Source organism: Coccomyxa subellipsoidea (genome assembly GCF_000258705.1).
Source record: "Coccomyxa subellipsoidea C-169, whole genome shotgun sequence".
Classification (NCBI taxonomy): domain Eukaryota; kingdom Viridiplantae; phylum Chlorophyta; class Trebouxiophyceae; family Coccomyxaceae; genus Coccomyxa; species Coccomyxa subellipsoidea.
This window is the reverse complement of record NW_005178023.1, coordinates 203,676-220,866: the sequence shown is the minus strand read 5'-3', so window position 1 is coordinate 220,866 and position 17,191 is coordinate 203,676. Positions and strand designations below refer to the sequence as shown.

Here is a 17,191-nt window from a genome sequence, read left to right as displayed (position 1 = left end):
AGTGCTTTCATAGTGTGGATTTCAGCAGTGCATCTCCAAAGATCAGGAGATTCTGTTTTAAATGCAAGGTTCTGCTGTCTTGATGTTGACATCATCAGTCGGACAAAACCTGGCTCGTGTTTTTCTGTTGGTACTTGAAGCATCAATATTGCTGGGTCTACCTCTGACCTACATCTGCGCTGTTCCTGGGCGCTGCTTTGTGGCCGAAATCTGGGCGCCGCATCTTCTGGAAATGTTCGTGCTGGGTTGTTTCGAGATCGTCCCTTTTCCTCTTCAGTCCCTCTTCCCCAGAGACGGCCCTGCGATATTGTAAGTGGGAGTTGTGCCAGTCCAAGGCCGACCTAGTGACAATGGTTAGCCTTGTCCTGAAGCACACCGCGCACGCAATGATGTTGGAAAGGACGCAGACCCCCAATGTGGGCCGGAAACGCCGTGGCTGGGAGTTGCGCCTGAGCCATTCCCGGTCGGCAAGAATGCTAGCTGGTAGGCGTCAAGAGCTGAAGACAAAGAGGCAAATGGTACAGGGTTCATGTGCCTCATCTTCAACTTGCTGGATTCACTGTTGGCAACTGCTCCATACGATACTGTATCACAATCGGCAGTGTTGCTTTTTACTCTTCCATCACTGATCCCAGGTCTACCAGCCATTTGGTTGTGTAGATCTGTCACGCTCATTCAAAATTCTTCGTAAATATGATCAAGTACTACTGTGTGTTTGTTTCAGGGGTTGTGATTGCCATGATCACCTGTTTCTGATGAGTTTGCGCACTTGCACAGGCACGCCATCGAACAGTTGAGGCATGCACCCAAATCGTTTCACGGTGTAGCACAGCGCCAGAGCAAAGCAAGCGGCATATCTCGGCACAAATGTGCTGCAGATGATAAAAGCCTTCTCGTCAACCGCGGGCCCTGGCCTGAGGGCGACCTTGAAATGCTCATCTATTTGCAGATCATTGCTGAAATCTTTGCAAACGGCGCATCTTCCGCGGCCCAGTGGCTGTGGGGAGCAGCAGGGACGCACAACACCACAAAAAATATCCTCATCAAGATACAGCATCAGTAGTATTGCAGCTTTATGCAGCTCGCAAAGTGATGACAGCATGGACCCAAAAGCGCAGGCGGTCCTGGAGTACTGGTAATGCGGCACAAATATAGGCTTTTTACAAGTACTTGTCTCTATATTACGCCATCACCTTATTGTGATGACGTTTGCATTGTGACGGAACAGGCTCGGGGAGGACTACAGAAGTCACTCTCCTCATTTCCAAGACAAGGAAAGGGTCAAGTTGTGGTTTGGTGGTGGAGAGGCTGTTGACAAGGCAAGCCCATGAGCACACCTCAAGGGCTGATCGTCCCTCAATGTCACCTCCTTCCTGACCTTGATGCAGCAAGCAAGTTCAGCATGGCAAGTTTGCCTTATTATAGCAGAGCACATGCTCATGTGTGCAGGAGGTCAAGGAGCGTTTTGGAGCAATCGTGGAAGAGGCAACTTCAGGGGGATTGCGGCACTGGAAGCGTGGCTATGAGGCCCTGGCTGGAGTCATTCTCAGGGACCAGTTCACCAGGTGCTTAGCTCTGCCCCAAGAACCTGAGACTTTTTTGATGACCTGTCCAAACTCTTGCATGGTCAGGCACACCTATGATGCGCAGTGCTACAAGAAGCATCTGATCATCTTTCCAGCTCAAATGGGGTCACCATGGCCTGTGTCCTGCTTGTGCATGGTCAATGGACAGAACTGAAGGTATGCCAAATGTCTTTAGAGTGTGGCGTGTAAGAGTGTGCTGCTACAGGAATGTGTTCCGGGGCACACCAAGGATGTTTAGCCTCGACCAGGAAGCTCTCTCCCTGGCCAAGAGCCTAGTGGTGAGTTCAACCCTGCCTTGGTCATATTCCATACTTTTGCATTCAGACAATGATATATTGGACGTCCTCGTGCTCACCAAAGGCAGCCTCCATGCCAATATCTGCTTGTGCTGTAATTCCTCACACCTGTTGGATCACGCCTGCATGCATGCATGCACAATGCCTCTCCTAATCAGTGTGACCCTTTGCACTGCAACAACATTTTCATTAAGTTATGGCTGCATGCATGTACAATGGCTTTCCTGACCAGCATGGCCCCCGTTGGCGGTGCAAAGTCTGAGCACCGTGCCCACGGTTGATTGGGTCTTCCTTGGATCAGGCGAGTCCATCAAGGCGGGATTTTGGCAGCCTTCAACTGTAGATTGCCTCCAGACGCACCTTGCCTCTTGGCAGGAAAAGCGTGTTATGATAATAATGACTGCCCTGCACTCCAGGCATGCATGCGCACGCGGCAGCTCTGTTGAGTGCTGTGCTGACGGCTGGCTCCCTGGGGTTTTGGCAGGAGTCTGGGGAGGCAGGGCAGATCATACCGCCGCACCGAGTATGGCTCTACATGGCCTACATGCACAGCGAGGTTCTGCAAGACCAGCAGGTGAGGTCACTGAATTTCTTGATGCAACTTCACTTCCAGCGCATGCTTTTAAGTTGCTCTTTCTCTTCTGGCTGGACTGAAAAAAGGCTGAAAGAGCAGCACCCATAAGGCTTGAGGCCATACACACTAGCACGAAGGATCTCCAAGCAATCCATCTCTTCAAAATGTGTGTGTGCAGCAGCTGCCTGTAGGTTCAGTATCTTATGTTCCAGGACGCAACCACATTTGCATGCCATGGCGGCGATCATTGACCGTGACAACATCCGACCCCTGTCAGACAGACAGACTCGGTGTCGCTGACTCAGCAGCGTGCCATGATTACTGGTCGTTACTTATCACCTTAATCATGCGCCCCGCAGGACTGCGTACGGCTGTTCCAGGAGCTGGAGGCCGAGTGCCGGCGGCTGCCGGGGGGCGGCGAACCGATGGCGTCCCGAGCAGCCGACAATGCGCGCTTTGCAATTGCACACGAGTCAGTGATCAGTAAGTGGGGCCGTTTTCCCCACAGGAACGCTGTGCTGGGCCGACAAAGCACGGCCGAGGAGGCTGCCGGGCTGCAAGATGGGTCCATTCCAAGATTCTAAAGGGTGCGTAATTTGTACTGAGCGCAATGCTCTCGCGCCCGAGGCGGTGATCAGAATTCTGTTTTTTTCTTTTTTTTCTCTCTCTCGAAATCCGGCCGCTTCATCAACAGGAATGCTGTGCTGGGCAGTGAAAGCACAGCTGAGGAGGCTGCTCTTTGGCTGCAGGACAGGTCCATCCCCCGGTTTTGAAGGGTGGCTGGCAGCTGCCTCTGTGGCAGTTGGAGTGCGTTGGGAAGCTATAGATTTACAGCTTGCCAGAGAGCTAGCAGGCATATCCTGCCAGGAATGGAAAGATCAGGTGTTAGAGCATGCAGTCTGATAAATTGGCATTATCCAGGAGTAGTAAGGGCTGAGAGTCAATAACGGCATGACCCAAGGGAGCAGCTAAATACTGTTCTTGCAGGATTTCTACATAGACGCAATCTGGTTGACAGTTGGGGGTGGCATGGAAACTCAATCTGAGGAACATACCGTGTTTGCTTTGGTTAATGCTGAACTGTAAGTCCAATGTTGTCGATGACAAGCAAGTGTGCACTTGTGCAGAACTATTGTGTTGGATCTTTTGACCTCAACAGGACGTACTCGGCTGCACGGTCCCTTATGGCTACTGCGCTTTTGCGTGATTATCCTGCTATCTCAATTTACTGCTGACAAATGCATGACTTATCACCTTGGCAACCATTGTGAAAACGTGCAACTGATCTGCACGGTCCTCACAAGCTCTGACACCCGTTGCAGTTGGCTGGAACCCGCTGTATATTATCCACGTCTGAATTCCCTGTAGAAGAGTTCCTATCTTGCTGCTGATATGAGCAGGCTGCGCAACCTGCACATTGTGTAACTTCAAATGAAGGGGCCAATGCCAATGACAAGCATGTACAAACATATGTTCTGTCTCTCCTCGTCACTCCTTGGCTCAGGTCAGCTGATCTCTCTTTTCGGCTGATCTCACCTCATCATGGCTTTTTCTGTTGTCTGCAATAAACACAGCTCAGCTCGATTCTCTCTGTCGCTGGTCGTCGCTGCAAGGTCAAATCAACATTTAGAAACCCTCTTCCAGTCCCGCATTGCCATGCAATAAGCTCACCGCAGCACAGTCAAGGCTAGACTGGTAAGATGGCTGCAGGTCACACACCGGGCGCGATGCCCGCAAGAACCTGAACCTTGGGCGTCAGTAACCATCATTAACTCCGTGTACTTACGAATGCATCTGTCAAACGCTGCCATCCAGTCTTTGCTGGAGTACTTCTGCGGGTCCTCCCATTCCTCACACACGATCCTCAACCACTCATTGAATGGGCATTCCAAGTACCAATGACCTTCCTGCGTGCCACGCATCTGCCGCTGTCGCAATATTACATACATGAACCGCAAGCAAATTTGAATGCAGACAGCATGTTGCAATCGTACATGATGCCCATATCTTTCCCAAGCCTCGATTGCCCACCTTGTTGCAAGTGTAGCACTTGCCAACGCCAGGAATCTTGACAGTGTCCATCAGAGGTCCGTTTGGCATGGCCTTACTTGCGTCCCGGGGAACCAGCTCCTCACCCATCCAAATAAGGTACTCGCACTGGTTCCCAATCGTCTTGGGACACACTATGAACCGCCTGAGCACAACTTGACGTTCGAATATGTTTGAGATTCTGACCCCCACGCTGGCCAGCAAAAATGTCTTGCACTCACTGAATGGAGCCAGCATCAATCAAGGCGATGATTGATGACACACCTGTCCGGATGAGTGGTATGTGAGCCTCCAGTAAAGTCTTGGCGGCATTCTTGGCCGCAGTGGCAGAGATGCGTACCATCGAAGTTGCTGGGAGTCAGCCATTCACCTCGCCCCTGTCGAGCACATCAGCTATCGCATTGACAAGCGACTCGTATCAAAACCTTGTCTGGACTTGTCGACCGTGTTGATGTCAAAATCATGCTCTCAGACAGATGTTCAGGAAGTAGTCGCAAGATAGAAGCATAGTCGCAGTGGATGCTCAACAGACGCTATTCATCAAATGCCGTCTGTGGTCTTCGCTTTCTATGCCAATATCATCAAGACCTGGCTGAGCCCGTGCATACGCAGACCTTTGACATCGGTCGTCTGTAAAGCAGGTTTATCACCTCCGGAAGCTTGCCGTACCAAGAAAGCAGTCAAATACCTGTGCTGTGGACAGAAGCCTTTGAAGAAAGTAATTGAAAGGGCAGTGGCATTGCGTCCTTGATACTGACCAACGGTATTCCGATGGCAGGTTGCATCCAAATCCTGGGGATGAATCTTGGAATGTACAATATCGGTCCCCCCCAGAGTCACTGATCAAACCCTTTGCCCATTAGGTCCACCAAACGAATTTGACGACGGCGATTGCAGAGTCAACCCCTTTCTTGCATTTTCTACAGGTTTGATGCAAAAACTGTCTCTGTACTGCTATGCACCCAATCTAAGCAGGCCTTGACCCAAGGCCGCATGCCCCATATTCCCAGCAAGCTCTAACATCTGAGCCTCTCAAGTGCCAACTGCAAGAGCAACATTTCCCAACCATACCTGTCTCACAAACACAGAACTTCAAATACCCGAGTATTGCGGAGAACCACCATAGCAGATATATCCATTGCTGTCCCTTCAAAACGCCGCTATGCCAGGGCCTGGGATAGCCCCTGGGATAGTCCCCAAAAGTTTCCCTGACGCCTGGGATCTTGATCAGCCCTCGGCCTGTGCCTCAAAGGCCATGCCGCCCTCGCTGTTGGCGTACGCATTCGCCTTGTGCTTGGGCGCAAAGCTGAAATTCGCCGGCACTGGGCCCAGCAGCATCTCGCTGATGCGCACCCAGTCAGCCGCTGACTCACTCGCGAGTAGCGTCTCCAGTTGTGACCTGCCCACGTACGCCGGCGCCCGCCAGTGCAACCGCTGCAGAACAGACATACACCATTTCGAATTCGAATTCAACTCTTTGTTGCACACCAGAACACAACCATTGTTGGGCATGTTTGCTCTCAGGTTCTGAGATAACAATGTTCGGGCGCGCCAGTGCAGCCTCTGCAGAAAGGACATGCGCTCATTCAAATTCAAATATCTGTTCAAGTATCACACCAGAAGACCGGCAACTTCTGGCGCGTTTGCATTCAGGCTTAGCAGATAACACTGCCGGGGTACGCCAGTGCAGCCGCTGCAGAAAGGACTTGCACTGATTCACATCCAAATTCAAAATTTGAGGAGGAGAGATGCCGACATCAAGGCAGAGCGAGCGCCAAAGTAAGGAGGAAGGGCTGCCTATTGAGATCATGTTTCACATCAGAACACAATCACTGCTTGGCGTGCTACAACTGATATTCAAAGTGCAGCACTCCGGAATGGATTCTTCCGTTGCTGGAGTCACCATTGTAGATCAAAAGCTGGCACTAGATATCTGCTGGGCTGTGGGCTGGGCATTGCAGCATGATTCTTGTGCTGGGGGGTATATGCATGCGTCATTAATGGCCTGTGCTCACCTGGGGGACAACCTCCATGAGCTCGAGGGGGATATAGCGATGCGTGAAACTCATCCACTCCAGCAGGAAGCGCCTGAGCAAATAGCCATGTAACATGTCTTTAGCACTACATCTTCTGATTTTTGCTATGACTGGAGCTAATTACTGTAAGGGTGTACACTTTAAGAGTGTACATTCCTCTTTCGCAGCTAGAAGAAGAGCTGAGAAACGGGCTTTCTGGGGAGCAAGGGATATGCAGTATCCGGCAGTTTGACTCATGCCCATCGAGCACGGCATCTATCATTTGTCACATGACTAAAAGGGAACAAAACAAGAAAAGAAGGGGAATAAAGCATGCAGGAAGGGAACGCTGCGCACCGCGTGCTTTCTACGCCGCGCGCGTCGGAGCCCCAGTGCAGGAGACCGTGGGAGCAGAAGCGCTTGAAGATGTCCAGCCGCTCGCCAGCGCTTATGTCCCAGTGTCGCTGCTCCTTTATCTGCGCCACATGCAATGACACCATTTTTAGAGGTGCACTGCGTAGGCATTTCCTGCCGTCCTAGAAGTCAAGGCTCTCCACTCAGAGGGCTCAGCCATGCCCTCTACAGCTTTGCATGTGCGAGTGCTTCTGAAATATGCCCTGTGCACTGGCAGCGCCGGAGCAGCACACCCGCTGCTGCTCTGCTCACCAACAACCTTCCAAGCGCCTAGAAGGAAAATCCAGATGTGCACCACATACTCAAAGTAAATGTCCGGTCGCGCATGTCGGCAACCTCCACCTAAATACGCTGCAAGGCATGGCACTCAGCAGAGACTGTCCAGAATCGTCAGAACGTCAACGCACCTCGGTGAAGAGCCAGGGCTTGATGAGGGCGCCACGCGCAAACATGACAGTGGCGAGGTCCGGGCAGGCCACGGTGCGCTCGTTGTACTCGGTGAACGACATTATGTCGCCGTTGCCGATCAGCTGCAGGCCAGGCGCCGCAGCGGTTGCAGACTGGATGTACTCCCAGTCCGCCAGCTTCGTGTACCTGCGCAAGTAGTAAGAGATCTGACTAGACATCCAAAGACATGTGACAGGAGCTTTGCATGTTTGGCCGGCACGTCTGTCCGATGCAGCGTGGTCAGGAGTTGATGAACTTTTGAAACAATCTCTTTCGAGCGCAGTGCCACAGAGAGTATCTCCCACCCAGCCAACCTTTGATCGCTAATGAAATAGCATGATCTCACAGGTGCTGCATGTACTGAAAAACTGCATCATTTGCCTGGTGCCCATCGAAAAAGAACCCGCAAATCGCAAGTGGTAGTGCTTCTGTGGCGCCATCAAGAGCTATTCTCATGGGAAATACTATTGAAAGTCCCACACAAGCACCTCCATCCCAAGGAATGCGCATCATTGCCTGCCACCTCCATTTACTGAACAGTCTTCAGTGCACAGGTGAGTTCAGAAATCGAGTGAAAAGCTCACCGCTGCTGGCGGGTGCGGCCGTGCAGGGTGGCGGCAGATACGCCCCAGGACGGAGCCTTGGGCAGCCACGCGTGCACGTTGTCATCGCCGTCATAATACCCCTTGCGAACCTGCCAGCAAAGGAACATCTCCCGTCAGAAACGACGCTGCAAGCTTGGGGCACACTTTGGAGAAGGAGGAAGGATGTGCTGTTGAACGTTTCCCTAATTCCTTCAAGCCAAGCATATACAGATGGCGCTTCACAGGCTTCTGTTCGATGCAAATACAAAATAGAAACCAGCGTTCATGGCATCACGCACCTTGATGGTGAGGGGACAGGAGAGGATGGAGGACATGGAGCGCGAAATCTGCTCGATCCTCTGTGGCTTATTCAGCAGCGATGACCCAGCTCCCCTGCTCGCAAGCAATGTCAAAATCTGCTCAGCTCAGACACCTACCTTGCCAGATTCACCCGTTCATTAGTGAAAAAGCACATGGATTCCAAAATGGCGGCAACTTGCAGGCCGATACACCGTGCAGACATGTAGATTATCGCCCCGTGCATGTGGTCACTGCGAGAGATAAGCATCCTGCATCGCACCTGTTGCAGACGAGGTCGATGGGGCAGCCCATGTTGACATCCACAAAGTCTGCATCCACGTGCTCTTCCAGCAGCTGCGCACACCTCGCCAGCGAATCCGCATAGCCCCCACACACCTGCACAAGAGCAAAGCCCCCTTCAAAAGACCCAGGTTCCATTACTCTCATCGTTATGATTCCTCAGCACCTTGCAATAATGACAATGATCATAACGATCCCAGAAGCAGACCAGACTGCAGGAGCAGATATGCAATGCATTTGACGCAGATCAATGCATGCGATTCTGTCTTGGGGAGTGTAGGGGGAAGCTACAATTCAGCTTCATGGTGTGCCAGCAGTTGCAGCATCAGCAACACAATGAAAGCCTGGGTACTATTGATTCTGAGCTCATGCTTATGTAAGCATGTGAGCATGTGACGGGCAGGTGCGCGCACCTGCACGCCGAACAGGTCCTCGCTGGGGTGCCTCTTCAGGAGCGCCCACTCAGAGGCCTGCCCCTGCAGCAGGTTAGTCGCCAGCGCCATCTCACCGCAGGTGATGTCAGCGCCCAGCTGCTTGCATACGCGCCTGCACCACCAAAACGGTGATTTTCACACCTGCCTACACGGACTTATTTCTTGCCTTGACCTTGCACTGCAATGCTTGGCATGATCTAGAGGGAGCACCCATGAGACCATCAACCAGCACAAAGTTTGAGCTTCAGAATACCATTTCGTGGATCCTCTTGCAGTGTCTGCCCCCTGGCCTCCTGCGCCTCGTCAGCCTCTCAGCCATATTGTGGCTTGTATTGAACACGTTTGGAGACTGTCATGTGGTATACTTCTCTCTGTATGGCTCCAGAATTTTGTGGAAGACTATGGCATTTGGGTTGGATTAGATTGAATCTGGCGCCCACCTGAAGGGCAGGTTGCCGACGGTGGTCAGGGGTGCAAGGTAGAGCTTCCCTTTGAAGTCTATGCGCCGCTTCTCCTCGGGCCTCAGCGGCACATCCACGTCTGCAGCGCGCGCCTGGCAGCAAGCAGCGCAATGCTGAATTGTTTGAACTTGAATGTAGAAAGGTATGCCAACAAAAGACTGCGTTGAGCTGGCATGCGTTGACATGTACTTTCCAGCATTGGCAAGCGGCCTTCAGCCCTGACATGCGCAACTCATGCCCATCGCATGCATTCCATTGATCATACAATGTCCAGACATTTATCTGCGGAAGCCACAAGCTGGCAATGAATCACAGATATGAATTTCAAAGATCTTCCAATGGCCAAAAACTTATCAGAAGACGCCGAATGCTAGCATTGATAGCAAGGAGGCACCAGTGAGACCGGTGACTGGCACGCACCTCGTTTTGCCGCTGCCAGGCCACGTCAAAGACCCTCACAGGCGGCGTTGCCTCCGTCTCCGCATGCGCAGAGCCTGCCTCTGCCGCTGCCTCTGCCCCTATGCAGGCCCCGCTCGCATCAGCTGCAGCAGTGCTGACATCAGCAGGAATGCTGACATCAGCGGCACCGCTGGCATCAGCCGCGGCAGCGCTGACATCAGCGGGCGCTGAGCTGTCTGTCTTTTGCCGCTTGGGGTCGGGCTCCTGGAGACCAATTTCTGGCTGTGCGTCCTCATGTTCGTGTCCGTTCTGATCTTCTGGGGCATTGTTTTCTGGAGCAGGATGCTGTGCCTTCTGCTTGCTGCCTGTGTCCTTCCCGAAGCGCCAGCTGCTCTTTATTCCCAGGTTGCTGAGCACCTCCTGAGCCCTGCAGGACACGGCAGTTCATGTTGACATCAAGATCCAGAAACATAGCATGCTGTGCTGTTGTATTGTGTCATAAAACCAACGGTCGCGTCACACATAATATGTCATGAAAGGAAGGAGGTATCAAATTGCTGCTTTCCAGCACAACCATGTCTTCGGTCACGAGAGCTCGGGCAAGAATGATGGCAGGAAAGAGGCCACAGGCCATAATTTGATGTCTTTCTCATTCTTTCGTCCTTATTTATATGTTGAGCACTGGTGTTGCTGTGGAGTCTATTGAAACATGCACCTGCCAAAGTCGTAGGTGCTCCTGCGCAGAGAGCCCTGGAGGTCCTTGTCCAGGGTGTTGGTGGTAGGCGGCTCTGGCAAATCAGGCACTGGCAGAGCCACGGTCTCCTGGGGCACTGTCCCGTCCTGCTCCCCCTGCTCACCTGCACCCAAAACAAAAATCGCTTGAGCGCCTGAAACAAGCAGAAAAATTCTGAATGAAAATATGGTGCGGCCTGCCCCATGCCTCGCACTTACAGTAGCGATGTGATGTGCTCTTTGTAACAGTGTAAACATATTGAGGGATGCAGGTATATTCAGTGTTCAGGTCAATTTCCGCTGTCAAAACTGCATTGGCCCAATCTGATCGGCAGCCTGCTGCCGGTTACACGATGATGGTCATGCATAGAGGGGCTATTCAATGTAGCTGACCTGTGGGCGCCGGCTGTGGTGCTTGGTCAGGCGGCACCACCTCGAGGCTGGCTCCCCTAAGCGCTGAGTCATCCGGCTGGCAGGCACCATTCTCATTGCTGGCTGCTGCAGGTTCTGGTTCAGGGGCGTTCTTCTCGCTGCCTGACTTCAGGTACTGCTGTGACAGGGCGTCTGACGGCCCATGCGTGCTGGCCCAGCGGCATGTGATGCCTGCAAGCCATCATGTGACTTACGTATGGCCAGACAAAGCTCTGGGAGTCTTAGCAACGGTGCGCAGATGCGCAGGCAATCACTTTTTTCGCATCTAGTGTGGCGTTATGTGCTATGAGCACCAATGCAAGTGACTCTCAATTGATCAGCGCTGCATGCATTTACGTGTGGCATTAAGAGCCATGCAGAGAGAGGAGACACAGAAGCACTGCGTGCATGCATATTTTGCAAGTGTTCTGAACAGAATGTAAGGCAGCAAGTGTGCAGGCACCTACCATATGGGCACTCTGGCATGGCCGAAGAAGGGCAGCGACCAGGCAGGTCTGGCTGCTTGGCTGCAGCATATGCCACAATGTCATGATTGAACTTGCATTTGTCCCCATAAGGGCACTGGTCTCGGGCGTGATTGAAGCACAGATCGCCTGCACGCTGTTCTTTCAACACCTGCACACCAAGGGAAGGACGTGTTCGCTTGGCACAGGTTCAGCAGCCATGGGCCTCATTGTGAGGACCGAAGATTGCAGTCTTGCCACCAAAACTATGCGTGCAATGGTGTAGAAGATGAATACACGAATTGTGAAGCTTTGGGGTGCATTGCCTTCTTCATCTTCCGCCTAGACTTCTTCTCTGAAGCCACTTTACTAGCGCCGTTGTTCCTTTGCTGCTCGGCCTTGTAGATCTTGTCATCAATTGTGCCTCGGGGAGCAGCTTTTCGGATGTATTCTCTCTTGATAGGAGCCAGACCGCGTGACATCCGCGCCTCAGCTGATTCCTCTGGCTTCTCCATCTGGCAGACTTAGGTGATGCAGAAGATTGCTCTTCTCGAAAAGAGACTGCGCTGTACAGAACTGTGCAATAATCCAGTATGCACCTTTGATCAAATGTTATCTGGTATATTCAATTGATTGAAGCACATCAGTGCGGCCACAATTGATTGGGACAATTCCCCAGCGCACAGCTTCCTCGCCTGAGGCAGCTGCTGCCAAGGGAGTTGCGTCGCGGGCCTGGATCATGGAAATCTCCCTTGGATCCAATAGCAGATACTTCTTAATGCTCTTGTTCACTTTTATTGTTCGCTCAGCACTGGCTTCTTGGTTATTCTAGTGGAACTTACCGTCGAGGATGAACTCGTGATGTGGTCAGTTACTATGAGCTAGCCTTGGACGATGCACCAGCTCCCATAGCTATTTCAAGGATAATTCTGCTTTCATTGAAATCAATACTTATTCTGCTCGTGAGTAGGCCCCATAAAGTACAATCCGAGGCCACACAGGACCCACATGCCACAGATTTTTGGGGCACAGGGGCTTGCCTAAGCCTCACTGGAGCACGGCAGTATGATTCCTTAAACCATTTATCACATTGAAGGGCGTTTCTTGCCTGCGATGGCACCGGTTCAGCCCCAAAATGCAGATGCTCATCCCCCATGGTACACCCCTCAGAGGCTTCTGGCGCTCTTCTGCTGGGTCACATTCCTGGTCTACCTCGACCAGGGAGTCATATCCAGCAACGGTGTCAACCGTCAGATCCAGGTTGTGAGCTATGCTGCTTTAACACTTGTATCTGTGCTGTGGTCATCCCTGTGCTTCAACATAGTAAAACAATGATCAATACGTTCTCTTGAAGGCTTTTCCTCCTGCGCAGGCACAATTCAACGTGGGAAACGTGGGCGATGGCACGCTGCCCTCTGCTTTTCTGGCAGGCCTCCTCATCGCCTCCATTGTCTACTCTGAGCTGACCACCAGATTCAACGCCTTCCGCATGATAGGTGCTCATCCTTGCCCCTTACCAAGACCACTTCAGCATGCTCTGTTAATAAACCACTTTTTGCACTTTTTGCCAACATTCGACACATGCAGGATGCTCTGATCAGCAGGAATGCAGGTCATCTTGCGCGAGGGCATGCATAACACTGCATGAACCTGCCAACCGCCGAATCAACTTTGTGAATTCCAGAACTTAATTTTAGATACCTGCATTGAAATAAGAATTTCACATTTGTCAATCTTAATGTGCTATATGAACGTTAAATGCAGCAGAATCAAATTTGTTGTGCAGGGTTTGGGTTTGGCGTGTGGGCAATTGCATCTGTGGGTTGTGGCCTTGCGCCAAACTTTTGGGTCCTGCTAATATGCCGAGTTGTCATGGGCGCTGGTGAAGCATCCATTATCACGCTGACTGGACCCTTCATCGATGACGTGGCGCCGCCAGCCCAGAAGACCCTCTGGTTTGGCGTGCTCAATCTGGTGAGTCATTCTTGGCATCTTATGACTTGACAATTTCTCATGCTGCACATCTTTTGAGACTTCACCAGGGAAGTGATGCATGTCCGTATGAGAAGTTGCATGTGAGGTGAATGCTCATCGGTCATGATAGTCTTGGAAGATCTGTGACCTTTGCCTGTCTGTCAACAGTATGGAGTCGGATACCTTCCTCACACTTTATGCATTGATTCAATGTTTTGCGGCGTTCTTGTGCAGTTCCCAACACTTGGCATTGCTGCCGGCTACATATTTGGCGGTCTCATTGGCCCTCTGCTTGGGTGGCGTTACGCATTCTTCATTCAGGTGAGGTGCTGACTTCGGTAGTGAATTTTGAGCAGAGGTACTCCAGCTGATCTCATTTGGGGCTTCTACCTTCCAACCATCCATTCCCCAGGACAATCCTCCTGTCAGTATTTTGTTCTGGCTTGCAGCATATTCAAAAGTTTCCCCCGCAATTGCATGGCGCTTGTAAAATTCGTCAATGGAGAAAGATATGGTATCTCTCTGGTGTCATCACTTTTGCTGGACTTGCAGGCTCTGATAGGCCTGCCCGTTGTCATCTGGGCGCTGCTGGCATCACCCATCAATCTCCAGACCATGCATGACGACGAGGATGTGCCTAGCAATACACTGGCAGGTGTGTAGTACCTGCCTACAAAATATAGTTGGCAATTTATCAATATAAAAAGACCGAACTTATTTGCCGAGTACAACTTTTCAGTCTGTGGATGTAAGATTTTATGGGTTTGTGGTAGGCGCTGTGCTTTCCACCTGGCATGCATTGGCCCCACCACACTCCCATAGGATGTGAAGCCACATAAAAGGCGGTGTCCTTCTTCTTTCAGAACACTCTCAATTGCTTCTGCGCACTCATGTCTGCAGGGAGTGGCACGGCGCCACTGGCTAAAACAGGCTGGCTGACATCACTGGGGCGGGATTTGTTGATCCTGGGCAGGCACCCGGTCTTTGTGCTCAACATGCTTGCCTACTGCCCTGTCCAGGGTGCCTTCGGCTCCTACATCTTCTGGGGCCCCAAGGTACTTTCCGAGGCTCTTGTCCACATCAGACTTGGAGGGATTATTGTGTGATACTGTGGTACATTTTGAAGTCCGTCTCTTTTGGAGAGCTGTGCTGATGAACAGGTGTACTAGAGAAGTTCGGTGCATTGCTCCGGAGTCTGGGTCTGTTTGCTTTGATGACTTGCACTTCTTGAGGCTCTTTGTCTCGTGAGAGTCAGTCTTCATCAAGTTCTTGACCCAGTATGCTGGCATTCACAAGGCACAGTAGGAGGTTATCATTATAGGCAGGGCTGGCTTTGAAGCAACACGTGAGCCGCTGGTCACAAGATGTTGAGTGTGTGCCGTGACACGCTGGTGACAAGATCTAAGGAAATAATCTCCAAAACTTTTGCTTGGGGTTCAGGAATTAGGGAAGGGGCCTGAACAGGACTAAATATTCAGGGGGAATGCAATGGTGGATTCAGGGTAAAGGGTCGATGAAGGGTCAAATATGTTATAATTCAAAAATTGTGTTGGAAAGTACTTTTTGCGTGACAAGGGGCTGGATGGTGCATGCATTCAGGCGGGGTACGAGCTGTTCGATCTCCCGCAGGAGACAATAGACCTGACGTTTGGCGTGGTCACAATAGCGACCTCCATCGTGGCGGTGTTGCTAGGTGGCCTCTTCATAGACATGGTCGGCTCCTCCATCCGCAACGCAATGATCTTCTGTTCAGCCGGCGCCCTGGTGACTGTCCTCAACTAATTGTTCTGCATATTCTTAATTTTGTTTTTTAAAAATAGGGTTTATTCTAGACCCTTAAAATAAAAATGAAAAAATGAAAAATATGGGGCTGCATTTAGGTTGCAGGCCAGCGTTTGAATGTCAGACAGGCATGTGCATTCACACGGGCTGCTAATCTAAGTTCACAATGTGAAATTTCTGTTGTTGTGTCTCAAGGTGGTACACTGCATGGCCTCTGATGTTGCTGTGTCCCACGAGAGGCTTGCCTAGCTGGCAGGAGGGGCAGACACCATCTGTATGCCGAACAAAGCAGGGAATCCGACAAAGCTGTTGACCAATCCTCTCTGATTCAGGCTGGGTGTCTGACAAGGCTTGTGTGCGCAGGTGGGGCTGATTGTGATAGAGGCGGGCTTCATGTTTGCGCCGTCCTTCCCGGTGCTCATTGGCATGTTCGCCCTGGGCGAGCTGGCGCTCTTTGCCGGCCAGGCACCATGCAGTGAGCCTTCCTGCCTTTCTTTCTAGGGACCATTATGAAAGTGCTGAAACTGCCTGTCGTCATTGGAATTGCCTGGTAGGATTCAGTTGAGATCCGCCTTACAAGCCTGCAAGTGCTGCTTTGATTTCAGTCGGCTGTGTATCCGCTGTGCAATATGAATCATGCAGCCCTTGCGTTGCATGACAGCCTAATAATTTTGGTCTCCCGATGTGTGCCAGCTCCCAAACATGACGGGTCAATTCTGATTTTTTCATCCCGGACTACTCTAAGCATTCTGCACGTCCTAAGGTGACACTTGCCAACACCCTGAGACCGGAGGCAGCAGATTGTCACTGATACTCCGTGTCCATTCAATTTTTGGCATTCAATGCAGGCGCGGTGCAGATATGGACGGTGCCTGTGCGGCTACGGCCGCTGGCTTCGGGAATGGGCACGGTGACTCAGCACCTGTTCGGGGACGTTCCCACGCCACCATTTGTTGGCTGGATGCAAGGTACTGCAAAGTTTTGTGTCCAACCAAGTACTTGCGCCTCACTGCAGTAGATGTTCTTGTGCTCTTTCAAAATCATATCTGGTTATCACCGTCCCCCTTGGCTCCGTTTCACTGCAAAATTTACACAGCACTGGCCCCAACCTTGGCTTTCTAAGCTAATACCATACTCCTCCCCAAGATATCGATATCGCCCCCCAAAAACCCTTGGTTCCAAAGTTTAGAATTCTCCCTCCCCTTCAAGTGTCAGGAAACGCCACGTTTAAATCAATACTGGCAGGGCTGCTGGTGAAGCATCCAGGGTTGGCTGCACCATAGCTTGAACGGTACAATAAAGGTTAATTTGGTGCTCCTTGAGCATTTTTAAGGGTGATGAGCATGATTTCTATCTCTCACCTGGCTGAACAGGACAGAACAAGTCTTCAAGACGCTGGCAGCTGCAGCGGCCGGCATGTTGAAGGTCCTCAACTGTCTTGCAGGCTCCAGCTGCGAGACACAAAGCATGCAGGGCATTTCCCTGCTCTCTTGTTTGTTGCCCACACACTGGGGAGGCCAAGCCAAGGGGCACCCTTCTGTTGTGCTGAGTTAGCATGTGATTTTGAATGCCAATGGCATGCATGCAGGGGTGTTCAATGACTGGCGGCTGACGATGGGGTTGCTGACGCTACTCCTGAGTGTAGCGGTGGTGCTTTATGCGATCGGAGCCTGCCTACCGGGCAAAGACTACCGGCCTGTGGGGCAGCAGAGAGCGCTGCGCGCAGACAAGGTAGTGCCTGATTTGGACCCAGAGGGTGCATCCCTGTTGAGGGGTGGATCAGGCAATCGGGTGTCCCATGTGAGATATGTCATGTTTGCTTCCATGGGTGACAGGGCGCGCTCATAAGATTGCTCTTTTGCATTCACCTCTTGCAGAAATTTAATCTGGGTATGTGCGCGGTCAAAGTCCTTGTGCGTTGCTTTAAGCACCTTTTAGCTGCAAATTGGCTAGCGGTAGCCGTCCTGGC

At 51.6% G+C, this 17,191-nt stretch overlaps 3 protein-coding genes across 3 annotated transcripts; 2 read left to right on the top strand and 1 right to left on the bottom strand.

Moving 5' to 3' along the window:
* Positions 1 to 857: 857 nt before the first annotated feature.
* Positions 858 to 3,567, top strand: COCSUDRAFT_34345 (DUF924-domain-containing protein). The gene is made up of 7 exons (XM_005643537.1): positions 858 to 1,135; positions 1,229 to 1,319; positions 1,450 to 1,565; positions 1,792 to 1,864; positions 2,367 to 2,456; positions 2,816 to 3,043; positions 3,206 to 3,567. The coding sequence occupies exons 1-6, from the start codon at positions 1,101 to 1,103 to the stop codon at positions 3,038 to 3,040; spliced, it is 630 nt and encodes a 209-aa protein (XP_005643594.1). The 5' UTR covers positions 858 to 1,100; the 3' UTR covers positions 3,041 to 3,043; positions 3,206 to 3,567.
* Positions 3,568 to 5,732: 2,165 nt separating this feature from the next.
* COCSUDRAFT_19841 (FMN-linked oxidoreductase) lies at positions 5,733 to 11,981 on the bottom strand (the record flags this gene model as incomplete). The annotated part of the gene is made up of 13 exons (XM_005643536.1): positions 5,733 to 5,939; positions 6,521 to 6,593; positions 6,878 to 6,996; positions 7,342 to 7,528; positions 7,966 to 8,075; positions 8,265 to 8,358; positions 8,546 to 8,661; positions 8,979 to 9,111; positions 9,440 to 9,513; positions 9,914 to 10,286; positions 10,575 to 10,662; positions 11,404 to 11,623; positions 11,766 to 11,981. 13 exons carry the CDS (start codon positions 11,979 to 11,981, stop codon positions 5,733 to 5,735), a joined length of 2,010 nt encoding a protein of 669 aa, XP_005643593.1.
* Positions 11,982 to 12,579: 598 nt separating this feature from the next.
* Positions 12,580 to 17,070, top strand: COCSUDRAFT_19999 (MFS general substrate transporter; the record flags this gene model as incomplete). Its single annotated transcript, XM_005643535.1, has 10 exons — positions 12,580 to 12,753; positions 12,821 to 12,962; positions 13,253 to 13,440; positions 13,675 to 13,761; positions 13,993 to 14,102; positions 14,345 to 14,495; positions 15,040 to 15,204; positions 15,586 to 15,697; positions 16,071 to 16,190; positions 16,811 to 17,070. The coding sequence occupies 10 exons, from the start codon at positions 12,580 to 12,582 to the stop codon at positions 17,068 to 17,070; spliced, it is 1,509 nt and encodes a 502-aa protein (XP_005643592.1).
* Positions 17,071 to 17,191: the final 121 nt, after the last annotated feature.

Bases quoted from the DNA above. Each gene is read 5' to 3' on its own strand.
- COCSUDRAFT_34345 (XM_005643537.1), top strand. From the start codon at position 1,101: ATGGACCCAAAAGCGCAGGCGGTCCTGGAGTACTG. The intron at 1,136-1,228 runs GTAATGCGGCAC...GTGACGGAACAG, and splicing joins CAGGCGGTCCTGGAGTACTG to GCTCGGGGAGGACTACAGAA. The intron at 1,566-1,791 runs GTGCTTAGCTCT...GTGCTGCTACAG, and splicing joins CTCAGGGACCAGTTCACCAG to GAATGTGTTCCGGGGCACAC.